This window comes from Aplysia californica, unplaced genomic scaffold, assembly GCF_000002075.1.
Source record: "Aplysia californica isolate F4 #8 unplaced genomic scaffold, AplCal3.0 scaffold00281, whole genome shotgun sequence".
NCBI lineage: Eukaryota > Metazoa > Mollusca > Gastropoda > Aplysiida > Aplysiidae > Aplysia > Aplysia californica.
In genome coordinates, this window is record NW_004797551.1 from 105794 (window position 1) to 127742 (window position 21949).

Sequence of the window (21949 nt, forward strand, 5' to 3'; positions counted from 1 at the left end):
GATTAGCAGAGCTTTTAACATAAGTTGCACATGCTGACGTTGAAAGTAAAAAAAAGAAAAAAAGAAAAGCAATAGGAAAGTTGATTAACAGAATGTATGTTTCCCTATTAACGCCTTTGAAATGGTAACACCCAATTGTTTTAGATATCAGATGTTGAGAGTAGAAAGGAGAAAAATAGTTGAGCTGATTTTTTGTTTTGTCGATGTCCTAGTTGAAATTTAACACACTAGTCTGCAGCAAAGGAGTTAAACTTGTGACTTGTTTATTAATCACTTTTTCGATTTTCTTAAAGTGAGGAATGCACAATTATTTTTGTTTTGGTCCTTTCTTTTCTTATAACAAAGAATGACTTCTTTTGTGGACCTTAATAATAGTACATGTAGTAGAGTTAACAGCTGTGAGATTTGTCCAAAGAAATTAAAAATCAAAGCATGTTTTTACCTATCTTTCCTGTATCGTCCCTCCCCCCCCTCCAACCCTAGTGCATCTGACATCTTTCTGATCTGGTGGACTGGATGTTTTGTTGACCTCTGCATGCACTGATAACTAAGGCTTGGATGACATTTGATTATCCAAATTTTATAGTTTTAAGTGAAGTTGTGCATTCCTCTATTACAAGTGTGTGGCCAAATTCAAGTTTTATTAAGAAAGTCAGCAATATTCTATAATAAATGAGAAATTGGTTCACTTAAAAGTTTCATTTATGAAAAACACTGACTAGACTATAGATGTAATAGAAGCTAGTATTTAGAACCAGGCATGAGAAATTTTCTTAAAATTAAAATGGAACATTTTTATTTTTGCTCTCTCAGTTTGAGATGGTTAGCTCTTAAGTAAGGTTAATTTTGGCTTTCGACCTGATTTTTTGCCAAATGATTATGATTTCACTTTAAATCTTTCATCTTTTACATTTTTATATATATATCAACTTTGTCACATGCTTATATGATCCTGGTCACATCCCAAAATACTTGTTTGTCACCTTTAGAGAGGATGATTTGGTACGTCTGTTTGTAGTAATGTTGGCTCTCCCCTGCTTTGTCCCCAGGAGCCAATACAGAGCCCTCGGGGGATGCAGCAACGGCTGCGGAGAGAACCCCGGCCCTAGGGAGCCAGGGGGGAGCAGCCAGCAGCCACAGCGGGGATCCCGCGGCGGCAAAAAGCAGCGACGGCAGCGAGCCAATAAGCGCCGGAGACTGAGCCAGCCGGAGGCTTTTGACTTGCTGTCCTTTGCAGACCTCTGACCTACTTTTCTTTTTCTTTTCTTTTCCTTTCCTTTCCTTTTGTTTTCTTTTTTTTTCTGTCTTTTTTTTTTTTAGTGTGTAGGAAGAGGAGGAGGTTAAGGAGGGGATGTTAAAAGATGGAGGTAGACATGCCGTGTTTGGTCTGTGAAAGTTGTGAGGAAGAGGTGATAGATGGAAATTCAGACAGGAGTTGTAACACCTCGTGCTTCATATTAATCCAGATACTTTATGAAAGAGTTTTAAAGTTGAAAAAACATATTGCGGCCTCTGTGCTTTCTTGTCGTATCTCCATTTTTAATAACAGTGAAAACAGTTCATAACAAAGAGGGAAGTAGTCATATTTTCCACCAAAAAAACCAAACAAAAACGGAGAAAGAACTGAGGTGACGATATGGTGATATTAGACACCACATCACTTTTGCGATGCTTCAGTTCGTGAAAGAACATGGTGGTGTGAGGCCAGAGTTTTGGCCAGCCAAGCACTGCGGTGAGAATGAACGTTTGCATTGTTACACCATACTCGTATATATATAAGCGAAATACGTTGTAACAGTAAGCTCTGAGGACTCTGCCCTCCTACCTGTATGAAGAGGTGCTGGGAAAACTGAAAATGTTTCTGAGTGCCCAAGGGTTGGCTGGGTTACTGATAGTTGTAAAGTGCATAGAGCTTGTTGCAGAACATGTACAGTGGAGTCCGCCCTCAGAAATCTCTCGGACCGCCTGATTTTCTTCGGTGTAGCCTTATTTTTAGTTTAGAAGAGGGTTGTTCGTAGGGTGGTTGGCGGGTGCTCTGGCATTTTTACTTCTTTCTTTTCTAACAAACACCTATTGTTCTTTGTTTCTCTCCTACTTCTTTGTGTTTGTTACTTTCTTGTACCACGTCTAATCTTTGTCACATTTGTGTCACGGCCCAGTGGAATCGGGCGCTCGTCAATTTTTGGGCATGTGGAGTTATTGGTATCATCTGAAAGCTGTTTTATTTGCCTTGCTTTTGATGAAAAAAATATTCATTTATCTTAAATACTTGTCAAGATATTGGTGATTGAAGAAGATGAGGGTGGCCTAGCTTCAGAGGAAAAATTAGCAAGAAAATGGCTGCCAAAGAGTTATTTCCTTAGCTGGAGAGTCCGTGGAAATTGAAAACTTACATCTTGTATGACTTTAATCAACATTTTTCAGTAAAATACACTCAGAACTGTGTTTTTAATGGGCATGAAAGGTGTTGAGCCAAAAAAAACAAAAATTCAGTAAAAATTCCTAAACCTGCTGTAGAATGCCAGTTTCTTGACTTTCATTATTTTGACAAGTGCCTGATTTCACCATGCTGCCTCCCATATGTGACTTTATGCTGTTGCAAGTGCTGAAACTAAAAATCCCTTGTAACACCAAATCTTCCGCAACTTCTGTGACCTAATTGCGTTGCAAGTGTCATAAAACTCTTTTGAAGGGGTTGCTCAAAAATGGGTGATTTGTCCTCTGTGCAGAGTTGCGTTACCTGAGGGTTGAGTGCCCTGTTAGCTCATTGGTTTCACAGATCTGCTAAGTGCTCCTGCAAAATCAGGGAGTTCCGATTTTCCTTTTCCTCTCGAAGAACCTCAATGGGATTTACATAAAACCCCCTTTATTTTGTGCGATTCTGTTTCCATCGGTCATATTTGACTGATCGTAAATGACGGTAAAAATACACTTTTTTTCCTTCTTTGTTTTTGGCGATATTTCGGTTACGCAATGATGTGAAAGTATAAATTTTTGTTTGTGTGGTTGGGAGGTCTGGACGCTGGAATATTGCGGGCATGACCCTGGTTAGAATAATAGACTGGGTGTTCTTAAACTTGGGTTTTTGTAAATTTTCAGGGCTCAACACTTGAAATTCTTTTTGATTTTGAATTGGGAGTGTTTCGGCTTTTAGTTTTCTTTCAAAGTTGGGGATTTTATTTTTTTAAAATGGGATCCCACTCTAATTGAGCTATATAAATGCTGTTATTATAATTATTATTGGCGTGCGAGGTCGGATGAGCAGTGTATGTTGTGAGAGATGAGGACAGGATTGAACTGATAATGACTCCTGTGTTATTCATGTTGGTTTTGGCATGGGTGGGGCTCTCTGTGTCTTTGCCATTGGGGCGGACTGTTGGAGGTCATTGTAGAAGTTTCTACAGCAGCCATCAGCGCGATTGGGTGATGATCAGTCATTTTGCTGGGTGTGCCTAGTTGCCTTGCAAATGCCGTAAAAACTCCAAAACAGAAACGAAAGGCAGAGAGTGGTGTCCTTTTGTTTGTGCAGTCTCACAGATTTGTGTTCTCTGTAAAGGTGACCATATCCATAGACTCGTTAAACATTTTCTCAGCCAGTCAGTCTCCGTAAAGGAAGGCAGCTGCAGCACCTTAACGGGCGACACGTAATTTTGTTCAGCGTAGTCGGGGGAAATATGTTCACAGAACCAGCAGTCCGATAGGTGTTGTTACCTGTAAGCAGTTCTTGTGGAGCCTCTTGCCATGCGGTGCAGTTTAACGACTTTGTTCACCCAGTCGCTGTTTGCACGGAGTGGTGTCTTTTGACATTACTGAGTACTATATATACTAGGCTGTGACACGACTTCGCCAACAATATGGGCAGAATTCTTTAACCCCAATTGTCGGTCGCGACTATAATACAAGGGGCTCAACTTTCATAACATCTAGTAAAAGTCAGCGTTAACCTTTAAGCCCTCGCCAGCGGTGCACCGATTGGTGGCGCTTAAAATTACTCGTATGCCTAGCCACTGGTACAGTGGTGAGTGAGACCCTATCCCAAGACTGACCCGCCTGGGACAAAACATGTGGGAAACTGTTTAATATACACGATGTCACTGATTTTTTTGAAGATCTTTTCTGAATTAAATGCTTGTAAAGGGGAGAACGACCATGAGTGGGATATGGAATGTGATACTGACGAGCATATGAATATTAGTATTAGTAATTCTTCTATCAGGAACTCAGGCACAGGGGCTTGGTAGCATCAGGAGATGGGGGCTCAAAGGGTTCGTTCGTACCAGCACCCTCTCCTCTTTCCTCTTCGGACTGACCTGCATTACTTGAAATGCCGGAAGTAGAAAGGAACACCACCCACCTGTGGGAAAATGGCGAATGTTCAAAATATTGTTGCTCAACTTTAAAAAATCCCGTTCAGCATTTCCTCCCCTTTGTTTGCTCCATCTTGGTTTTATGTCGCACGTACAATACAGGTGGGGGCATACCTGTGGACCTCGGTTTTGGTCTTTTAAAAAGATCGCTCATGTTGTAGGCGAGTATATGGTACATCATTGGGGATCCACACAACCAAGTGCTGACTGTGGTCTTTTGTCTATTTTTTTTATTGTTACCTCTACCATTTGCAGTCTGAGCAGACATTCAAGCTTTGCAAACCGAGTTATGTTAAGGAGATGAGAAATGTTTTCACCCAAGCTTTGCAAGCTGAGTAATGCATGTTTCATTTGAGTATGAGAGTTGCGTTTTTTAAGATGAACTAGTATTGTTCATGTTCATAGTCTGGAGGAGTTCATCACAATTAATGCGATTACCTCAGCATCGTTGTCAGCCTGAAATCCAGTAATGTGTGTAATATTCAGCTATTGTTTTTCTTCTGTCTTTTACATATCTACTACTTACTACTGCTGTCTTCAAAATCTTGTGGTCCCAAACGCTTATACTTGATGCCCCATGAATGCTGCAAGACATCATCTCTACCACTGGTAGACATATTCCTTGCAGGAATTTCTCCACAAAGTGTTTGCGACTTGGTCTGTGGTGGTTTGGAAAACCTTGCCATTGAAGAAACTTCCTTCCATTTGTATTCCCAGTTCATGAATTTTTATGGAGATTTATATTTTGCATTACAGTACAGGACGCACTGTCACCCATAAAAGTTGCGGTCTATAAAAAGAAATGGCTTGTAGCATAGATCTTCATTGTGTAATGAACGTTTGTATCTGTTTCGTGATGCTGTTTTGGGAATGGAGACAGAAGCGCTAATTTTAAAAATAGTTTTGTTTGGAGACACGCCTTGAGCTTTTTTATTTTATTTTATTAAACTTTTGGGGCTGACAGTGTTTTTCCTGTTTACAGCCGTGTCAAGTGTTTTGCATTCTGCGCAGGTTTTGTTTAAGCTTGATCTTACAATGTTTTACATTTTTTTCCACCCTTGATACCCATAAAACGGGCCCAGCGATTGAAATCCACGGATGCATGAAGTTTGTTGAGAATTAAGGAAATTTACAATCCATGCGTGTGGTCAGGCGAGTTTGTGCTTGGCTGCTGCAATTTTTAAAACCAATTTTGAATGACTTTGCAGGTTTGTTTTGTTTTTTCGGAATTGAAATGTCTTTTTTGGAGTTGAAATGTGTTCATGGCTGTTGTGATGGCAAAAGGTGAAGCTAAAGTCGTGCCCTGAAAAACAAAATTGTGTACAAGGATAATATTGAGATGTTCATGTTGTCTTAACTATTGAAAAAGAAAATTTTTTTTTGTTCATGTGATTTTTGCGGCTATATTGCTTTTTTGTTTGTTTTTGTTTTTGATTTTTCCTTTTATTATAAGTAAAACGTGAGTTCACAGCATTCCAGTAAGGCCATGTGCAGTGATATTTGTTGATGGTTCAGATTTTTTTTCAAAGTCCTCTTCGCGAGGCACGAAGACATGCCGTTCACCACTAGATTTTTTGGTCTGGTCTTATAAGTAAGTTCTTTATTTTTCCCACTGCGATAATCATTTTTTTTGGTGCAGTGTGTTATTTTACTTGGGTAAAAACAAGTGAGACATTTGGTTGTTTCAGCATGATTTGGAATTCCTGCGGGTTTTGTTCTTTTTTGACTTATATAAAACGTATTGTGTAACTGTATATGTATCGTCTGCTGTGCTGTGGCACCCTGTTGTTTCGTGTTTGGTTCGGGTCCGTTAAATACTTCCTGAAAATCTGTCCATTGGTTGGATAAAAACGAGCCTGAAAGGGAAACGTAGAGACACAGTGGATGGTTGTTGAGCGCTCTGGTGCGGTTTGCTTTCTCTGTCTTTCCTATAAAACACCTTTTCTCCTTCATCTCCCTTACTTCGTGCCGTTGTATGTTACTCTCTTCGAGTAACACCTCTATTCTGTGGCACTTATATGGTTTGTGTTGCAACTTCCGTAAAACTCCTACTGAAATTAAAGTGAAGTATAAATGCTTTCTGTGACAGTCATATTTTTGTCCCTTCCACGAAGTCCCATCTCCTGTGATTACTGCGAAGCAAAGTTAAGATTTCTCAAGTAAGTAATTCCTCTGACAGAAGAAATGAAACGCGCGTTTTTTATGTGAAGGAGTTGGCTGAATATATTTTATCTTTCTGTTTAAAAGCAATTTTCTATATGGATTTTACTGTCAAATGTTCATCGAAATCTAAAAAAAGAATGGAAAAATTGTAAATTTGCAGTTTCCAAGGTGGTTTGGAAGTCGCCAAATTTTGGCAGGCATTTTCTTGCTAATTTTACCTCTTACACTAGGCCCCCCCCCCCCCTTTCAATCACAAATCTCGACTTCCATTCAAGGTAGACAAGTATTTTTTTTCAAAAGCAGGACAAATAGACAAGCTAAAAGATGATACCAGTAACTCCATATGCTCCAAAATTGACAAGCGCCTTATCAACTGTGTTGACGCATATTTCAGTGGGTTGTTGGAGGGTGCTTGTGTTAGGGAATTGCTCCCAGCGCCCCTGTTGTTTCTGGCAGTTTTTGAAAACTTTTTCCTCGTGCTGAACAACCGCTATTGTGTGGATGCGTTTCCCTGTACTCAAACTCAAACTAAAATGCCCACAAAATAGGGCTCAGTTATATTAGTTGACATAATTTCTGATTTCATGTATCTGTGTCTGGTGTTGCTTCCCTCCTACAAACAGTAGACGTGAGTTCGATTCCAGAGTGGGGAGGATTTTACAGAGTAACTAATTAATCTTTCTAGTGAGATTTTGTATCCCTCTCAGCCCGTGTTGGACATGACTGGCAGGGTTGAAGCTGATTTTTTTAAAATTGGGAGGTGGGTCTGTAAAGGCATTTATATTTTTAAAAAAGATAACGAATTGAAAATTTTGATTTCCCGTCACGTCGGAATTTGACTTTTCTCGTTGCTTCAGGGTTTGTCCAGATCTGTTACAGCTTTTGCTTGTTATTTGTGATTGTGAGAGCTTGAATGATGAGAGGAGTATTGTAACATTTGTTGAAATGTTTTCAGGGGATGTTTTCATGGGCTGAGTAAATGGGACAGATTTAATCTCATGGATAATTTTTTGAATGTTGTGACCAATAAAATCCGTGTTCATTTCCTTGATGTGCGGAGTTCCTGGTGGTTTTGTCCTTGTTTTATGGTGAAAAGTAGAATGATGTGTCTTGAGCCTTGTCTTTTTTTTTATTAACCTTTGTGTCTTGTTTAACACTTTTGCTGTCTCTTGGCACAATAATGCGACAGTGAAAATTATCCGTTCCGTGAACTGCGCCGGGCCCAAAAAGTCTGGTCCGTTGCCGTTACTCTCCTGACCGGGTGACCAAATGGGGTATTTTGTACTGCTGGCTGTGTGACTGCAAAGTGTTCAAAGCATCGGATGTGTGTTGTTCTTTGAGTTTTGTTTCATTTTTTCAATTTCAGTATTGGTGTAGTACTAGTGCTGAACAATGACAAAAATGTTGGTCAACGGTTTTGTTGATGGGTTGTGGACAATGAAAGCAAAAAAAAAAAAAAAGAAGCTTACTATTGCACCAACTCCACACAGCTACAGCAGAACCTTCTCTAATAGTAATGGCCAGCTCTCCAAGACAATCACCCGTACAAACAAATGACCACTCCTCCCCCACCCCACCCCTTTTGCTATTGAAAAACACATATAATGACTGTCCCAAGATATTCACTCCAGACGGTGGGTGGTGTTTATTACGCCAATTTCAACTGTGCATGTATTTTTAGTTGAGATTCTCTCTCTTTTTTTTTTCCTCATCATCCACAACTGGTGGATAAAACAGTTGGCTGTTTTGTCGTGGTGTGTCCTGGGCGTAGATACTTCCCAAGGATGATTGTGTGTTGTGTGTTCAACCATTTTGATCCGACTTATTTTTTGCACTCCGCGTTGTCAAGATGTGGACTATAATGCACTTCTTCTTCCATGACATACAACTCAGATATAATGTCAAGATGGCATCAAAGGAGGTGGAAAGGAAATTACACATCGTGTACAATCAAACCTCGCCAGTCCCGCTTACTGCAAGGTTTTTGCTGGAGTCCATGTATGAAAAAGAACAATGTTGACCTAGTAGTTGCGTCTGACACCGCCATCCACCAACTGTCCCTGTTGTACGGTTCTTATTAGTCGTGTAAATTTGCCCCGCCATATCTCCAGCAAACTGGCCACCAGAGGTAGAATTACGCGCAGCATACGTCACCCACCCAACAGTAGAGAGAGGGAGTGGGAAGAGAAAGAGATAGAGAGAGAGCTTTAACTCTTTGTCTTCGCTGCCGGAACCACTGTGCTGGTGAGCCGCTGACAGCGGCTCGGACACATATTCCTTTATGGCGACTTCGACATCAAATTACTTTTCGGCTATTGGCGAAAACAGGTCTCTTTTATTAGGATTTCATTCATTAGGTGAAGAACTATCGAAATAGGTTCGCTTGTTTTCATTTAATGACCAGTTTACTGACGTTTTTGTAATTTTTAGATTTAGTACCAAAATTGGGCCTCTCCAAAGTGGGTTTACCCATCACGGAGATAAAGAATTAAATGCATCTACAGTCCAATCTCGCTGTATCGCCCCATGTTGTACCACCAGCCCTGCATGATGCCAGGTTTTGCCAATGTACGAAAAAGGAACGCCTATCTATTATCTATTTGTGATGGCCGAATTTCGCTATTCAAAAGGCTTTTTAATGGCTGCATCAATCGACATGCGGTTTTCACCGAAATATTCTTTAAAATATTTTCCAGAGCATGGCGCCCTTGGTTTTTTCAGTTTTGAGACAGTTTTGCTGCAAAAAGCAAAATTTCTTTTAATTCGCCGATCGCTTTTGTAGGCCGACGCTTCTGCCTCTGTAATTTTAGAAAATCCGGAAGTGATATTTCGCGAGGCGCGTTTTGTTTTGAGAGTATAGATCTAGACCTTATAATTGTTTGCATCTCTCAAGATGTATTGCCCCATTCCATTAGAGTGTAAATGTAGTAGGCCAATGACTTTTAGTTGATATTAAAGCACTGGCCTAGACGGTCAGAGAATGGTTAGTATAAAAACGTATAGGCACCGCCGATCATTCCTTTCATCGAAAGGGGGCCCAGCTAGTATTATATAAATATAGTACAGTGGGTGTCGCATTCAACGAGGTTGCCGGGACTGGCTTATTGTCCTCGTTGGATCTGACCTCTCGTTGAACGTGGCTATGGCTACACAAAAGAAAGGAGACAAGTTATTATATTATACAATGTACCAATACCAGTAATTAAAACAGTTGTTCCCCCCTGATGACGAAATTTTCAAACAACATCAATGTGCGCGAGTTTGAACTGTGTTCTCACTGTCATTTCAGCATTTCAAATTTTTTTTTTTTGGAACACTTCTCGTGTGGAAACATATCATCTCACATCTAGGTCAAGATATAGATACATTTGTATCTACAGATAGGCTGGAGCTTGGGTTTTTTGATCAGGGGAAGAAAAGAAAATTGAAAAAAATGAATGTATCGATCTAGACCTACCCATCCATAGTTCCCACCCACCCCCTCCCATTCTTACCATAGGGTAACCCTTGCCCATCCTCTTACTCTTGGCTTTGGGACCCATATTACGAGGAACACTTGATCAATCTAGCAATACAATGTGTTAGGAATGGAGGATTGGCCTTGTGCTTCGCATGAGATGGAGAGAAGGAGAATAATAAGAATTCTTCTCTTTTGGGGCAGTTAATTGCTTTTATTTATTTATCGCAACTTCGTTCTGTTTGCAACCTCGTTGGAGCTGAGGTACATTTGCAAAGATATATAGAGGAATAATGGGAGATTAAGGATTGCCTTGTTGGAGCCGACTTCTTGTTGAATGTGACCTCGTTGAATGCGACACCCACTGTATTTATGCCGTTACACCTCCATCTGCCAGCTTTCTGAATTGTACCACCCTTATTATACTAAAGTAAATTTGCCTGCTGTACCGTCGGGAAATTGACCGCTAGAAATACAACACGGCATACGAAGCACAACGCTCATTGGTTGGGCACTTGTTACTCTTTCTCCCGTGAGAAAGATATAGAGTACAATGTATAGAGACAGAGAGAAGACTCGGCTCTGAATACATGTTCACGTACATTATGTATATCACCAACAAAAAGTCATTTTTCAAAGACAGATCACACAGCAAAATCATATACCTTGACTTTGGGTTGTCAGGGCTATAGAACAGAGGAACTCCGTTGAACCGCCAACCCCGCTGTTCCGTCAACTTAATGCTCGTCCCAAGGATGGCGGAATAAAGAAGGTTGAAATAGTTGAATGTATGCACACGTAAATAGTCAACAAAAAGACACTTTTAAACACAAGTGACTCAGCAAAATCGCTTCCTTTGATGTGGGGCAGTGGCGGCTATTTAACAGAAGAATGTCTTTAAACCGTCAGCCTTGCCATTCTGCCAATTTCATGCTCATCCCTAGGGTGGCGATATAACAAGGTTTGACTGTTCATGTAATTCAGGATGCTTTCCATGACATGGTGAAGTTAATCAGTGAGATAGATTGTTGCTAATGTTAGGGTCTGTTCAAGCATGTTGACTTATGGGTACTTGTATCAGGCTCTCCACACCTCACTTTTAGTTGAGCTTAATATGTGTCTTCTGATGTAAGCACAGAACAGATTTGAGCTCTGGTGTGCATGTTGCATGTTTGTGTTGGATAGTGCATGCCAGGCTGGATGGTACCGCTCACTAGTGGGTAATTTGGTAATTCTGATAGGCGATTGGGATCTCTCCCAGGTGATCTATAAGTTCATCACTTCGGTCGCCTAAAACTTCTTAACCACTTAACTTTCGAATTTGAAAAAAAATTGACGGTACTTCAGAATCATTTAAAGGGTGCACAGTTATATTAAGGAGTCTGAAGTCGCTGTAGTTTAATTTTCAGTTCATCATTCGTTTGATTTAGATCTAATCTTGGGAAAGTTCGTCTTCTATTGATTATTATTACGAGACGCCATTGTAAACAAGTGAGGCTTCTGTTCACAAGCAGTGGGCACTGGTTCCACAATGACTTGATGGTTGATTCTTTTGAGTCTGTTCATTGAACGGGTACCCAGCTAGTATTTAATGCTGAGCATGGAAATATGTATAGATGGACATGAAAAGTTTCGTCTCTATTTAATAAACTTCAGATGACAAAAGTGAATGTTGGCTGTAATTTTTAATAAGACTGACAAGCACTGGTGTTGAATATAATGTAGCTGTGGGTTAATGTTGAAAGAAAAGATCGCTAGCCAGCGTGACATGATTAACACCTTGAAGCCTACAGTCGGTGCACCTCAGCTCCTGACTGCTGGTCAACTGTTAAGATTAAGAGTTAAACTCCCACTATCATGCGCTGAGGACTCGGAGGATTTGTAAGAGGGAAAAGTAGTGCATGGGCTGGGTTTTATGCTGGTTGTTGGGGGCACCTCTGGTAGGTCCTGCCTACTTCTTTACTTTCCCTCTGTTGATTCTGTCTGTCTGTCTGTCTGTCTGTCTTACATTTCCCAGCGCTAAGTGACCATCATTGTGTTGACGCGCTTCTGTTTACTGTTGAGGCTAGAGATGTCAGCAGAGTAAGCCTGATTTCCCATTTGGACTTCTCTGTTGACATCCACCCCATGGCGCTCATATGACCTTATGCAGTTGCGAGCGCTGTAAAACCTTACTGAAACTAACGTCCTCAGTGGAGTCAACGTGGGGGTGGCCACGACATAATGCCTGTGAGTGTGAGACAATTCTGACCTATTTGAAGAAGGGAGACACCAACTAAGTAACCTTTTTTAAACTTAAACCGTGGGTGGTTGGTGGGTGCTCTGATGTGGTTTGTTCCTTCTTTCCTATCAAACACTTATCGTCCTGATCTCTCCTCCTTTTTTTATATTTGTTACTCTCTTGTAACATATCTAATCTTCGGCACTTATATGACCTTATAGTGTTGCAAGTGCCGTAAGACTCCTACTAAAGCTAAGACTTTTTTAAAACCAAAGTGATCCCCTTCACCATAAAATGGGAAATTCAAAGTGGTACACATGTTCATCTAGGGGCAGGGTGCGTGGCTTGGAGGGCATGGATTCCCCACCAAGTGGTTAGGAAATCTTTATTTATAAATAATAACAGGGAATGGCATAGCTGGTCTCGTGGTTAGGCTACTGGACAAGTAATCACGTGATTACGGGTTGGGGGTTCGAGCCTCAGCTCGGTCCGAGGCTGTGTCCTTGAGAAAGACACTTTACATGCATTTCCCATTTGGCTCGGTCCTTTAGAAGATGGACATGTTGTTAAACTCGGAGGTCCCGCCTCTTAAATAACCTAATGGTGTTGATGGGGGCGTTGAAACCAATACATTTTCACAATTTTTAAAATAACAGTCGGAGTGGGTCTAGCTGACGGTTAGATGCCTCCACTTGTAGGTTTTCCCACTTTACTTTCTTTCCCTCTATCTAGGAAAAGAAGTTAGAGAATGGTGTTTGAAAGATTATTTTTCTTATTTTCATTGTCATGAAAATTCTCGCAACTGCAATTTTTCTTTACTTTGATTTTGCTGCGTTATTCTTCAGAATTTTTAACTGTTAGGAACAAATGACTCGGGCAAGAGTCGAAGCCCGTTTCCCAAATGATCTAAATTGTGTCAGTGGGGGAGTAAAACTATGACACCAACTTAAAAAAAACCCCACCAAAAAAATGAAATGCCCTGGTACTAACAAGATAACAACAGCAAAAGAATACAGCGTGTATTAGTATTATTTATAGCATAGTAGGAGAAGGAGCAGCAGCAGTTACTGAATAATAGATGCACTAAGCTCAACACACAGCTCTCATTGACACAGTTAGGAGAAAGATGCTTAAGTGGGTGGTTGGTGGGTGCTCCTGGTGTGGTCTGCTTCTTCTTTCCTATCAAACATCTATCTATCATCCTTATCTCCCCTTCTTTTTTATGTTTGTTACTCTCTTGTAACATCTCTAATCTTCTGGCGCTCATATGACCTTATGCAGTTGCGAGCGCCGTAAAACTTTACTAAAACTAACTAAAAGATGCTTAAATAGCTACTCTTTTTTACCATTTCTAACTGTTGACTGAAACAAGAATATAAAAAGAGTAGTCCTTTTCAAGCAAAAGTTCAGTTATAAGTTGGAAGCCTGCAGCACAGTCTCCACTTGACCTTGATTTTGGCACAAGCGTCGTGCCCCGTAGTGAAAGTAGTGGAACAGGAAGTACATCTCAGACGCAGTGCATGGTCTTGGATAATTAACATACGATTACAGGTTTTATGTCGCAACCCTGCGCTGCCAAGAGTGAAATGCTTGCAACGAAAAGGATTTGAAAACAACAGCAACAACATGCCGCAAACCAACAAACAATGCTTCTCTGGTGCCTGTAGTGTATCATCACCAGTTAGGCTCTTTGATGTTGCATGCAGGTGATATGAGTTTGAATCCCGAGAGGGAAAATTATAGAGTTTCTCCGTCCGTCTGCTGTAATGTTGTATCCCCCTCGGCCGAGGTTGGTCCTGACAGGCAGAGTAGAAGCAGGTATCCTTGTAAATGACCTAATTTGGGTTAGTGAGAGTCTGAAACGATAGCAAATATCTTTTTGTTAGCATCATACTTCAGTAAAGTGGGTGGTTGGTGGGTGCTCTGGTGTGGTTTGCTCCTTTTTTCTTGTCAAACTTCTCTTGTCTTTATCTCCCCTCCTTCTTTTTATATTTGTTACTCTCTTGTAAGACCTCTAATCTTTGGCGCTTATATGACCTTATTTGTTGCATGTGCCGTAAAACTCTTACGAAAGCTAAACTTCAGTAAAGCTCTTCTTTACAGCAGTAACGACCCTTCATAAGTTTGGAAATTATATTTACAGAGAGAGAATGGAATGGAGAGAAGGATGCTGGAACTTGGAAGCCGAAAGAGAAGCAGACAGGAAAAGTGAAGAAAGTGAAGACTCCAGGAGGTAGGCCTATGCTCAGTCTATGTTTTATAATGGTGGCTCTTCACCAACTGTTTACTCAGATTTATCTTGCGCAAGTGAATGAATGAAGGGTGCCTTTTAAGAAGGGTCCTCCTTCTTTCCTGTCCTCTTTATTTCGGCCCTTCTTGCTTGATCCCAGCACCACTAATCTATTATCTATTTGTGGTGGCCGAATTTTGCTATTCAAAAGGCTTTTTAACGGCTGCATCGATCGACATGCGGTTTTCGCCAAAAAATTCTTTAAAATATTCTCCAGAGCATAACGCCCTTCGTTTTTTCAGTTTTGAGACAGTTTTACTCCAAAAAGCTAAATTTCTTTATTTCGCCAATCGCTTTTGTAGGCCGACGCTTCTTTCCCTGTAATTTTAGAAAATCCGGAAGTGATATTTCGCGAGGTACATTTTGTTTTGAGAGTATAGGTCTAGACCTTATAATTTTTTGCATCTCTCAAGATTTACTGCCCCATTCCAGTAGAGTGTAAATATAGTAGGCCAATGACTTTTTTAAAGTTGATATTAAAGCACCAATTATTCCTTTCATCGAAAGGGGGCACAGCTAGTAAACTATTACTGTGATGATGCACTTTGCCTCTAACTTGTAGCAAAAGGGGAAATCATTTGATCGTGTTATAGTGTTTGTGACATCTTTAACCCCGTTCTGGGTCATATAAAACTGCCGTCTGCTTTGAACTTTTTGAGCTATTTAATTTGAAAACTGTAGTGGCGGGTGGTTGGTGAGTGCTCTGGTTTGGTTTGCTCCTTCTTTCCTATCAAACATCTATCGTGGGTGGTTGGCGGGTGCTCTGGTGTGGTTTGCTTCTTCTTTCCTAACTATGAAACATCTATCGTCCTTATCTCCTCTTCTTCTTTTTTATGTTTGTTACTCTCTTCTAACGCCTCAAATATTCTGGCGCTCATATGACCTTATGCAGTTGCGAATGCCGTAAAACCTCTACTAAAACTAAAAACATCTATCATCCTTATCTTTGCTTTGTATCTTACTCTCCAGTAACACCTCTTACCTTCGGCAGTTATAAGACCTATTTTGTCTTGCAAGTAACATAAATTTTACCAAACTAAAATCTAGAGCAGCGCTCTACCTTTGATATTGAAGTGAAGTGCGTTGTGAGGTGAGTGTTAACAGAAAGGAAGACAACGTCATTTTTGATAGTCTTAGCCTTACTCTCTTTGGTTTTTCTATCTTCATCCATACTGTCATCATTTTTCCTCTTCTTCTTTTGCATGTTTGTCTCTCTCTTGTGAACTGCTATTTCCGGGGTGCCTTGATAGTTGAAGCAGGCTTTGTGCTGTTGAGGCGAGAGAGGTGAGCAGAGTAAACCCGATTCCCCGTTTGGGCTTCTCTGTTGACATCCACCCCTTGGGTGGATTGTTGGAAGGGGCTCTGGTGTGGTTTGCTCCTTCTTTCCCATGAAACAACCATCATCCTCGTCTCTCCTCCTTCTTTTTTATGTTTTTTAAGAGAATACTCTTGTAACACCTCTAATCTTCGGCAATTTTATAACCTGATTGTGTTAGAAATGCAGCAAAACTCACACTAAAACTAAAACTAAACTTTACTTAAACAAAATAGCATTAGCCTAGTTCTCTTTGGCCTTATTTCACCACGACAATCGTCTTCTCCTCAGCACCGTCAGGCAAACGGGACAAAATTGAGAAGAGCGACAAGAACTCGCGCAAATTTATCTGCGACGTGTGCCAGAAGGCGTTCAAGCAGCGCCACCACCTGACGGAACACAAGCGGCTGCACAGCGGAGAGAAACCCTTCCGCTGCTCGTACTGCGACAAGCGCTTCTCCCACTCGGGCTCCTACAGCCAGCATATGAAGCACCGCTGTAAGTACATCGAAACTGCCATGCCCAAAGACGAGGAGGAGGCTTTGGCGCTGGTTGGAAGCTTGCAGCCTGAACAGAGTCCGTGAGAGGGGGGAATTTTTTACCCCTTTCCTCTCCCACGCACCCGCCTTCCCCCAAAGTGTCTTGGTGTCTTGCAGCCCGTCAAAATGAGGCTGAGTTCCGTGAAGATTGTCGTAAAAAATCAGCCCTGAGAGTCAAGTTATGGTGCTTATTTCATATTTAATATAATAAAACTATAGGAACATTGTATGTTTGTGGAAATAATCTTTCAACAGGTCTTTGACTTTGAAAACTGTACTGAAGTAGAATGGAGTGTTGGAGCCGTGCCACACCCTACTGTCTACATACACTTCTCTTTTACCTTAAGTTTCACTAGTCTCCCCCCCTCATCTGATATGCTCACTTTTGTTTCTTTGAAGCAAAAGGGGTCGCAAAAGAGTCATCCCTTCCATGTCTGACCACTCTTTTTGTAGGCAATATCGTCCTTATTTTTACAATTTTGTTAAGTCCATGTTAAAGTTAGAATTTATGGCAAAATGCTACTTACCATTTTTTTCCCCTGTGTCGAGGTCTGCTGTTGTAATTTGAATGTATTTTTTTTTAATGGATTGTTTACAGAAGTGAATGCTTTTTCGTATTGTAGAAAATAGGTCAATATATATATGTACTCATTGGTGACTCAAAAAGCAACGATTTTCTTCATGAATCTGAAGTTCGGAAATTGTCTGGATTTTTGCATTTTATATAAGAATAAGTTTGATACAAGATGTATTAGACGGTATGATCCATAAATTTTGAGTCCTTGTGCACACGCGTCCCCGGAGTACAAGAAGTTCAGGATATTTACTTGTGGCTACTTGGCACCTCTGGTGACTACAGATACCACATAGGTCGTCACTTTGTGCTGGGAGTCACCACCGTAAAGCTCGGAAATTAACCATAGCCTCGTGAACTCGGTGCTACTTTTAAAAACTGAAATTTCTATGAAAGGGCCAAATCAAAATTTATGCATATGAAGAGCTGCGCTTTGCTGCACTCTCGTGTTTCCTCTGTATACAGAACTATTATACAGAACTATCAATGTAGTTCTGAACTATAGTCTAGTCTAGTAACGTTTGTTGAGGTTGCCTGTCTGGTCCCTCAGTTTGGTCCAATTCCGTCTAAATGAGGTAGCCGTTCGCTTTGGTCTAGTTATGTTTATTCAGGTAGCTCTTTACTTTGGTAAGTTGTGTCTTTTGACTTGGCCCGTAACTTTGGTGTAGTTTTCTAGTTGCGTCTTGAGGTGGCCTTTCGCTTTGGTCCGGTAAGATGTATTGACTTGGCTCATAATTTTGGTCTTGTTGTATCTATTTACGTAGCCTGTAAGCAGTGAGTTACCACGCTAGTCATTTACATCATCACATTGTTTTTTGGAAGTAAGGTAAGAATCTAGTCAGTTCTGTGACTTGTTCTTGTCATGATAGTCGTCGTTTTTTTAAGGGGTCTGTTAAATATTTTGAGAACAAATTTTTTTGCTGTGGTGCTGTGACAAAATTTATATATAGATCTATATGTGGACCGTACTTAAAAAATTTTTTTTTTTGACTTAGTGGAATTTTGTCTTGAATAATCTGATATTAAATGATTTATATTTCAGTGAGGCTGAAAGTTTTGTTTTAGATTGCTACTTTGTCCATCCATTTTTTTTTTAGTTAAACAAAAAAAAACCCACCCAGCCTCCTCTTTTCTATAGAGGCATAAGACTTGACTGAGGCTGCCTAAGCACTATTTTCTTTTTTCATGTTCTGTGAAATTCTATTCATTTCTGAAATTTATTGATGTTTTATTTTTATGTAAAAGCAATGATAACAATCGTTGTATTTTTAAGTTTGTTGTCATGACTGCAAGAATCTCAGGCCTGCAATATCAAAGAAATTTTTGTGAGCTGCCTCTTTTTATTCTTTATTTGCTTTTCAGGTAAAGTCAGACAGAGACTAAAATATTTGATGCTGAAAATGGTTGAAAAATGATGCTGAAGAACAAAGTACTTGTATAATACAATTTTTATTTAGTGCCTTAACACCCTTTTACTGCTGATATTGAGGAAAAAAATGTATGATATACTTGTATGCAAATGTATTTTCATTTACACATATCGACAAGGAATGATTGTACAATGTGATTTTGCTGTTGCCCAGTTGTTGTTTTTTTGTGGTTAACGTTTTGCCTTTTGAGAAAGTGTTATGTGGTCAGCCAACTGTTTAGATGTACCAAGCCCCGAAAGCAAATTTTTCCGGAGGGAGAAAAGAAAAACCTTTTTCATTCTTTTAGCATTTTACCTTCATTATGTGTCTTTTTTTGTTGTTGCTTTTTTCAATGTTTAGATTTTGCTTTTTGATAACATATTTCTGGAGCACATGTAACTAATACCACAGTTTAAGAAACTCGTTTTTTAAATATTTTTTTATGTGTAAAATGTTGGGCCTAGTACATCTAAACAACTGGCTGAAGATATTTACACGTCTTTTCATCTCTATGCCACTCCATGTCAAAAGTCAGAGAAGCAAGTGAACAAATGTACAGTTAAAATCGTCCGAGACCGCGTCCCATTGTTGAGGAGAAAAGTGCATCTTGGATAGATAGTCCCTCTTGGACAGAGTCATTATGATCTATATTTATTATATTTGTGAAAGTTTGTCACTTTGGTCACCTAAAACTTCTGAGCGACCCAACTTTCGAATTTAAAAAAAAATGAACGGTGGTTCAGATTCATTTAAAGGGTGCACAGTTATATTAAGGACTCTGAAGTCACTGTATTTTCAGTTTTTCATTTTGTTTTATTTAGATCTAATCTTGGGAAAGTCCGTCTTCTAAGACGCCTTTGTAAACAAGTGAGGCTTCCGTTCACAAGCAGTGCGCGCTGATTCCACAATGATTTGACGATTGATTCTTTTGAGTCCGTTCATTGAGCGGGTATCCAGCTAGTTATAATATCATAGAAAAAGAAAAGAGAGCACAAGTGGGGAAGTGTTCGTTTGTACTGGTGATTGTCTCGGACTGGTGGCCATTAGAGCAGGTTTTATTGGATAATTGTATGTGCCGCTCTAGTCTGTTCTAGTCCCAAGTTGCTTTAGGTGAGCACGAATACGACACAGAAAAAATAACAAAGATAGGAAATGAACCGCCGAATCAGCAGATGGGAAGCATGTGGTGCGACCTTAAAGGTGGCACTCTCTCTCTCTCTCTCTGTCTGTCTGTTCACTCGATCTCTGTCTGTCTGTCTGTCTGTCTGTCTGTCTGCCTGTCTGCCTGTCTGTCTGTCTTGTCTCTCTCTCTCTCTCTTTCTCTCTCACTCTCTATCTCTCTCTCTCTCTTTCTCTCTCTCTTCCCCTGTACACCACTGTTTCATTCATATGGGGGTCCAATAGCAAGTGAATGATGGCTGTATGAGGCTTTTGTATTCATTTATGATTTACCTTCCAGTACCAGCGTCTTTGGTGTAGCTGTTAGGCACTTCTCTGTTGCATGCAGAAGACCTGAGCTTGGTTATCCAGCGGGGGAGGGAGGGAATTTTTTATCGAGTATCTTGTGGTTTCTACTCGGATGTTGTATCCCTCTCAGTCCGGATTGACCCTGACAGGCAGGGTCGAAGCCGGCCTCCTAAATGATTTAAATGTGTTGATGGCATGAGACTTAAAACACCACATTAACATTTATGAACATTTTATTTAAAACATTAGCAGTCTGCATAATGTGTTATAGACTAATAGTTGTCGGATTTCACTGGGTGTTTTTTTTTGGCTTTCGTTAATATGTGTATGTAGTCAAAATTGTCAAATCATTATTTGTTCAACAAGATTATATGAGCACTCATGAACATACAATCAAGGTCATGCATTAATTGTAAATTATTCACTCACAGTTCATGGTGGGACCAGTGATGTTTACTGTATGGATCTGCATTTAAACCACTCATTTATTTATGGAAACTACATTAGCTTTATTGATTTAGAAAGTACTAAAGTTTGCTTGTGAACTTGGATTTCATTTATCTTGCAGCTGATTTTATCATCTATGTGCATGTACTTTGTCCTTTTTATTTTTGGTCCTTAGTTGTGTTTGTTTTATATCCTGTGCTTTTATTGCTAAAGGTCAGAGCATATTATTATGCTTTGAAAATGATTGTTGCTGTTGATTCTAGTCTGCCCAATCAAAATGATCTGCCCCATGATGTTTCTGTCTGTTTAATGTGAGTGTGGCCTCAGTCAGTGTAACGGTAAACCAGGGTGCTATTGATGGAACTTTTCTGGTGTGCTCCTTTACAATGTCAGATTATATTTGTAAACTTTAGACATTTAATGTCAAAATATCTGTAAAACTTAGATTTGTTATCATTATCTCAAAATATTTGTAAAATTTAGACTTTAATGTCGAAATATATTTGTAATATTTATGCTGTACTTCTTATTCTTAGTATAACAAATTTGTAAAATTTTATCGGTATAAAACCATTCAACGTTTTTAGCCCGACAACCTCAGCAGAGTAGACGTATTGTTCGGGTGATGACAGGGTATTTGAAGGGAGCTGGAAGCTTCATGTATGGGGATTTTTTTTTTTCTAGTCTTTTTATTTCCGTGTCTTACTTCAGTGTCGTAATTTTGTTAATGAAACCTTGTACAAATTGTAATACTTAATTAAGCTCTACAGTTTCGCTCTAGATTAAATTTTTTATTACCAACAAGAGCCTTTATTTTCATGGGAGCCTTGTCCCTTGCTCAGATCCTTGTGTTCCGCACAAATCTTTGCTGTCCTGAAACATCGTACTGTATATGTCACGACACGGTGGAATCAAGTGCTTGTCAATTTTTGAGCATATTTAGTTATTGGCATCATCTTTGTTCCTTTGTCTTGCTTTTAAAGAAAAAAAAATATCCATCTACCTTCAAATGAAGAGGAGATATTTTGGAATGAAGGAAGTTGGGGTCACCTGGTTTCAGAGGTAAAGTTAGTGAGAAAATGGCATCCAAAGTTTGGAGCTGATGTTTGTTTGTGTTGATCATTGTATCTCATTTTCTACAATTGTTTCAGCGAATTTGATCTTCAAAATGGCCACTTTCCTATGTGTTATTTGACTGCATACTTTTACTAGACGAGGTGTGTGCAAATCTCTTTCGATGTTAGAGGTTCTAAGTTATTTTTTCACCCTTTCACTCATGATGGGCGCTCAGTTAGCTCTGTTGGTATCAAGCTGAACTACAAAGTGGATGGCCTTGGTTCAAATCCTAGACTAGATGTTTTTAAATTCAGGATCTTTAGTGAAGTTTTCAAGGTTCTCAATTCATGTGGCTCGGTCCTATCAGAGATGGATGTTAATAAATTCGGAGGTCACGCCTCTTAGATAACCTGACACAGTGTAGATCGAGGTTTTAGACCCATACACTTACTTTAACTTTCCCTCATGAGCTATTTTCCCTGGTCTACATCGGAGAGTCCTTTGTAAACGTTGCACCTCCCTCATTCAAAATTCTCCTTACGTTGTCTTTGATTGTGTCAGATACTGAAATTAGGCCCTAATTGGCACATATATAATAGTCACTCTTTTGTGTATGTTGCTGCACTCTTTCCAATGGCTATCAG

The 21949-nt window shown here is 39.8% G+C and overlaps 1 protein-coding gene across 2 annotated transcripts in view; it reads left to right on the forward strand.

Annotated features, from left to right (window-relative positions):
- The window catches only part of LOC101853467 (SWI/SNF-related matrix-associated actin-dependent regulator of chromatin subfamily E member 1), a 52120-nt gene extending 32805 nt beyond the window's left edge, over nucleotides 1-19315 (forward strand). The window contains exons 16-17 of one of the 2 annotated variants that reach the window (XM_013084250.2): nucleotides 14352-14441; nucleotides 16105-19315. In XM_013084250.2, coding sequence (XP_012939704.1) covers nucleotides 14352-14441; nucleotides 16105-16397 — 383 coding nt within the window. In that variant the 3' untranslated portion in view covers nucleotides 16398-19315. Of the gene's footprint in view, nucleotides 1-1049; nucleotides 1602-14351; nucleotides 14442-16104 lie in introns of those variants that run through there. The other variant, XM_013084251.2, reaches the window with a different exon arrangement.
- The last annotated feature ends 2634 nt before the right edge of the window (nucleotides 19316-21949 follow it).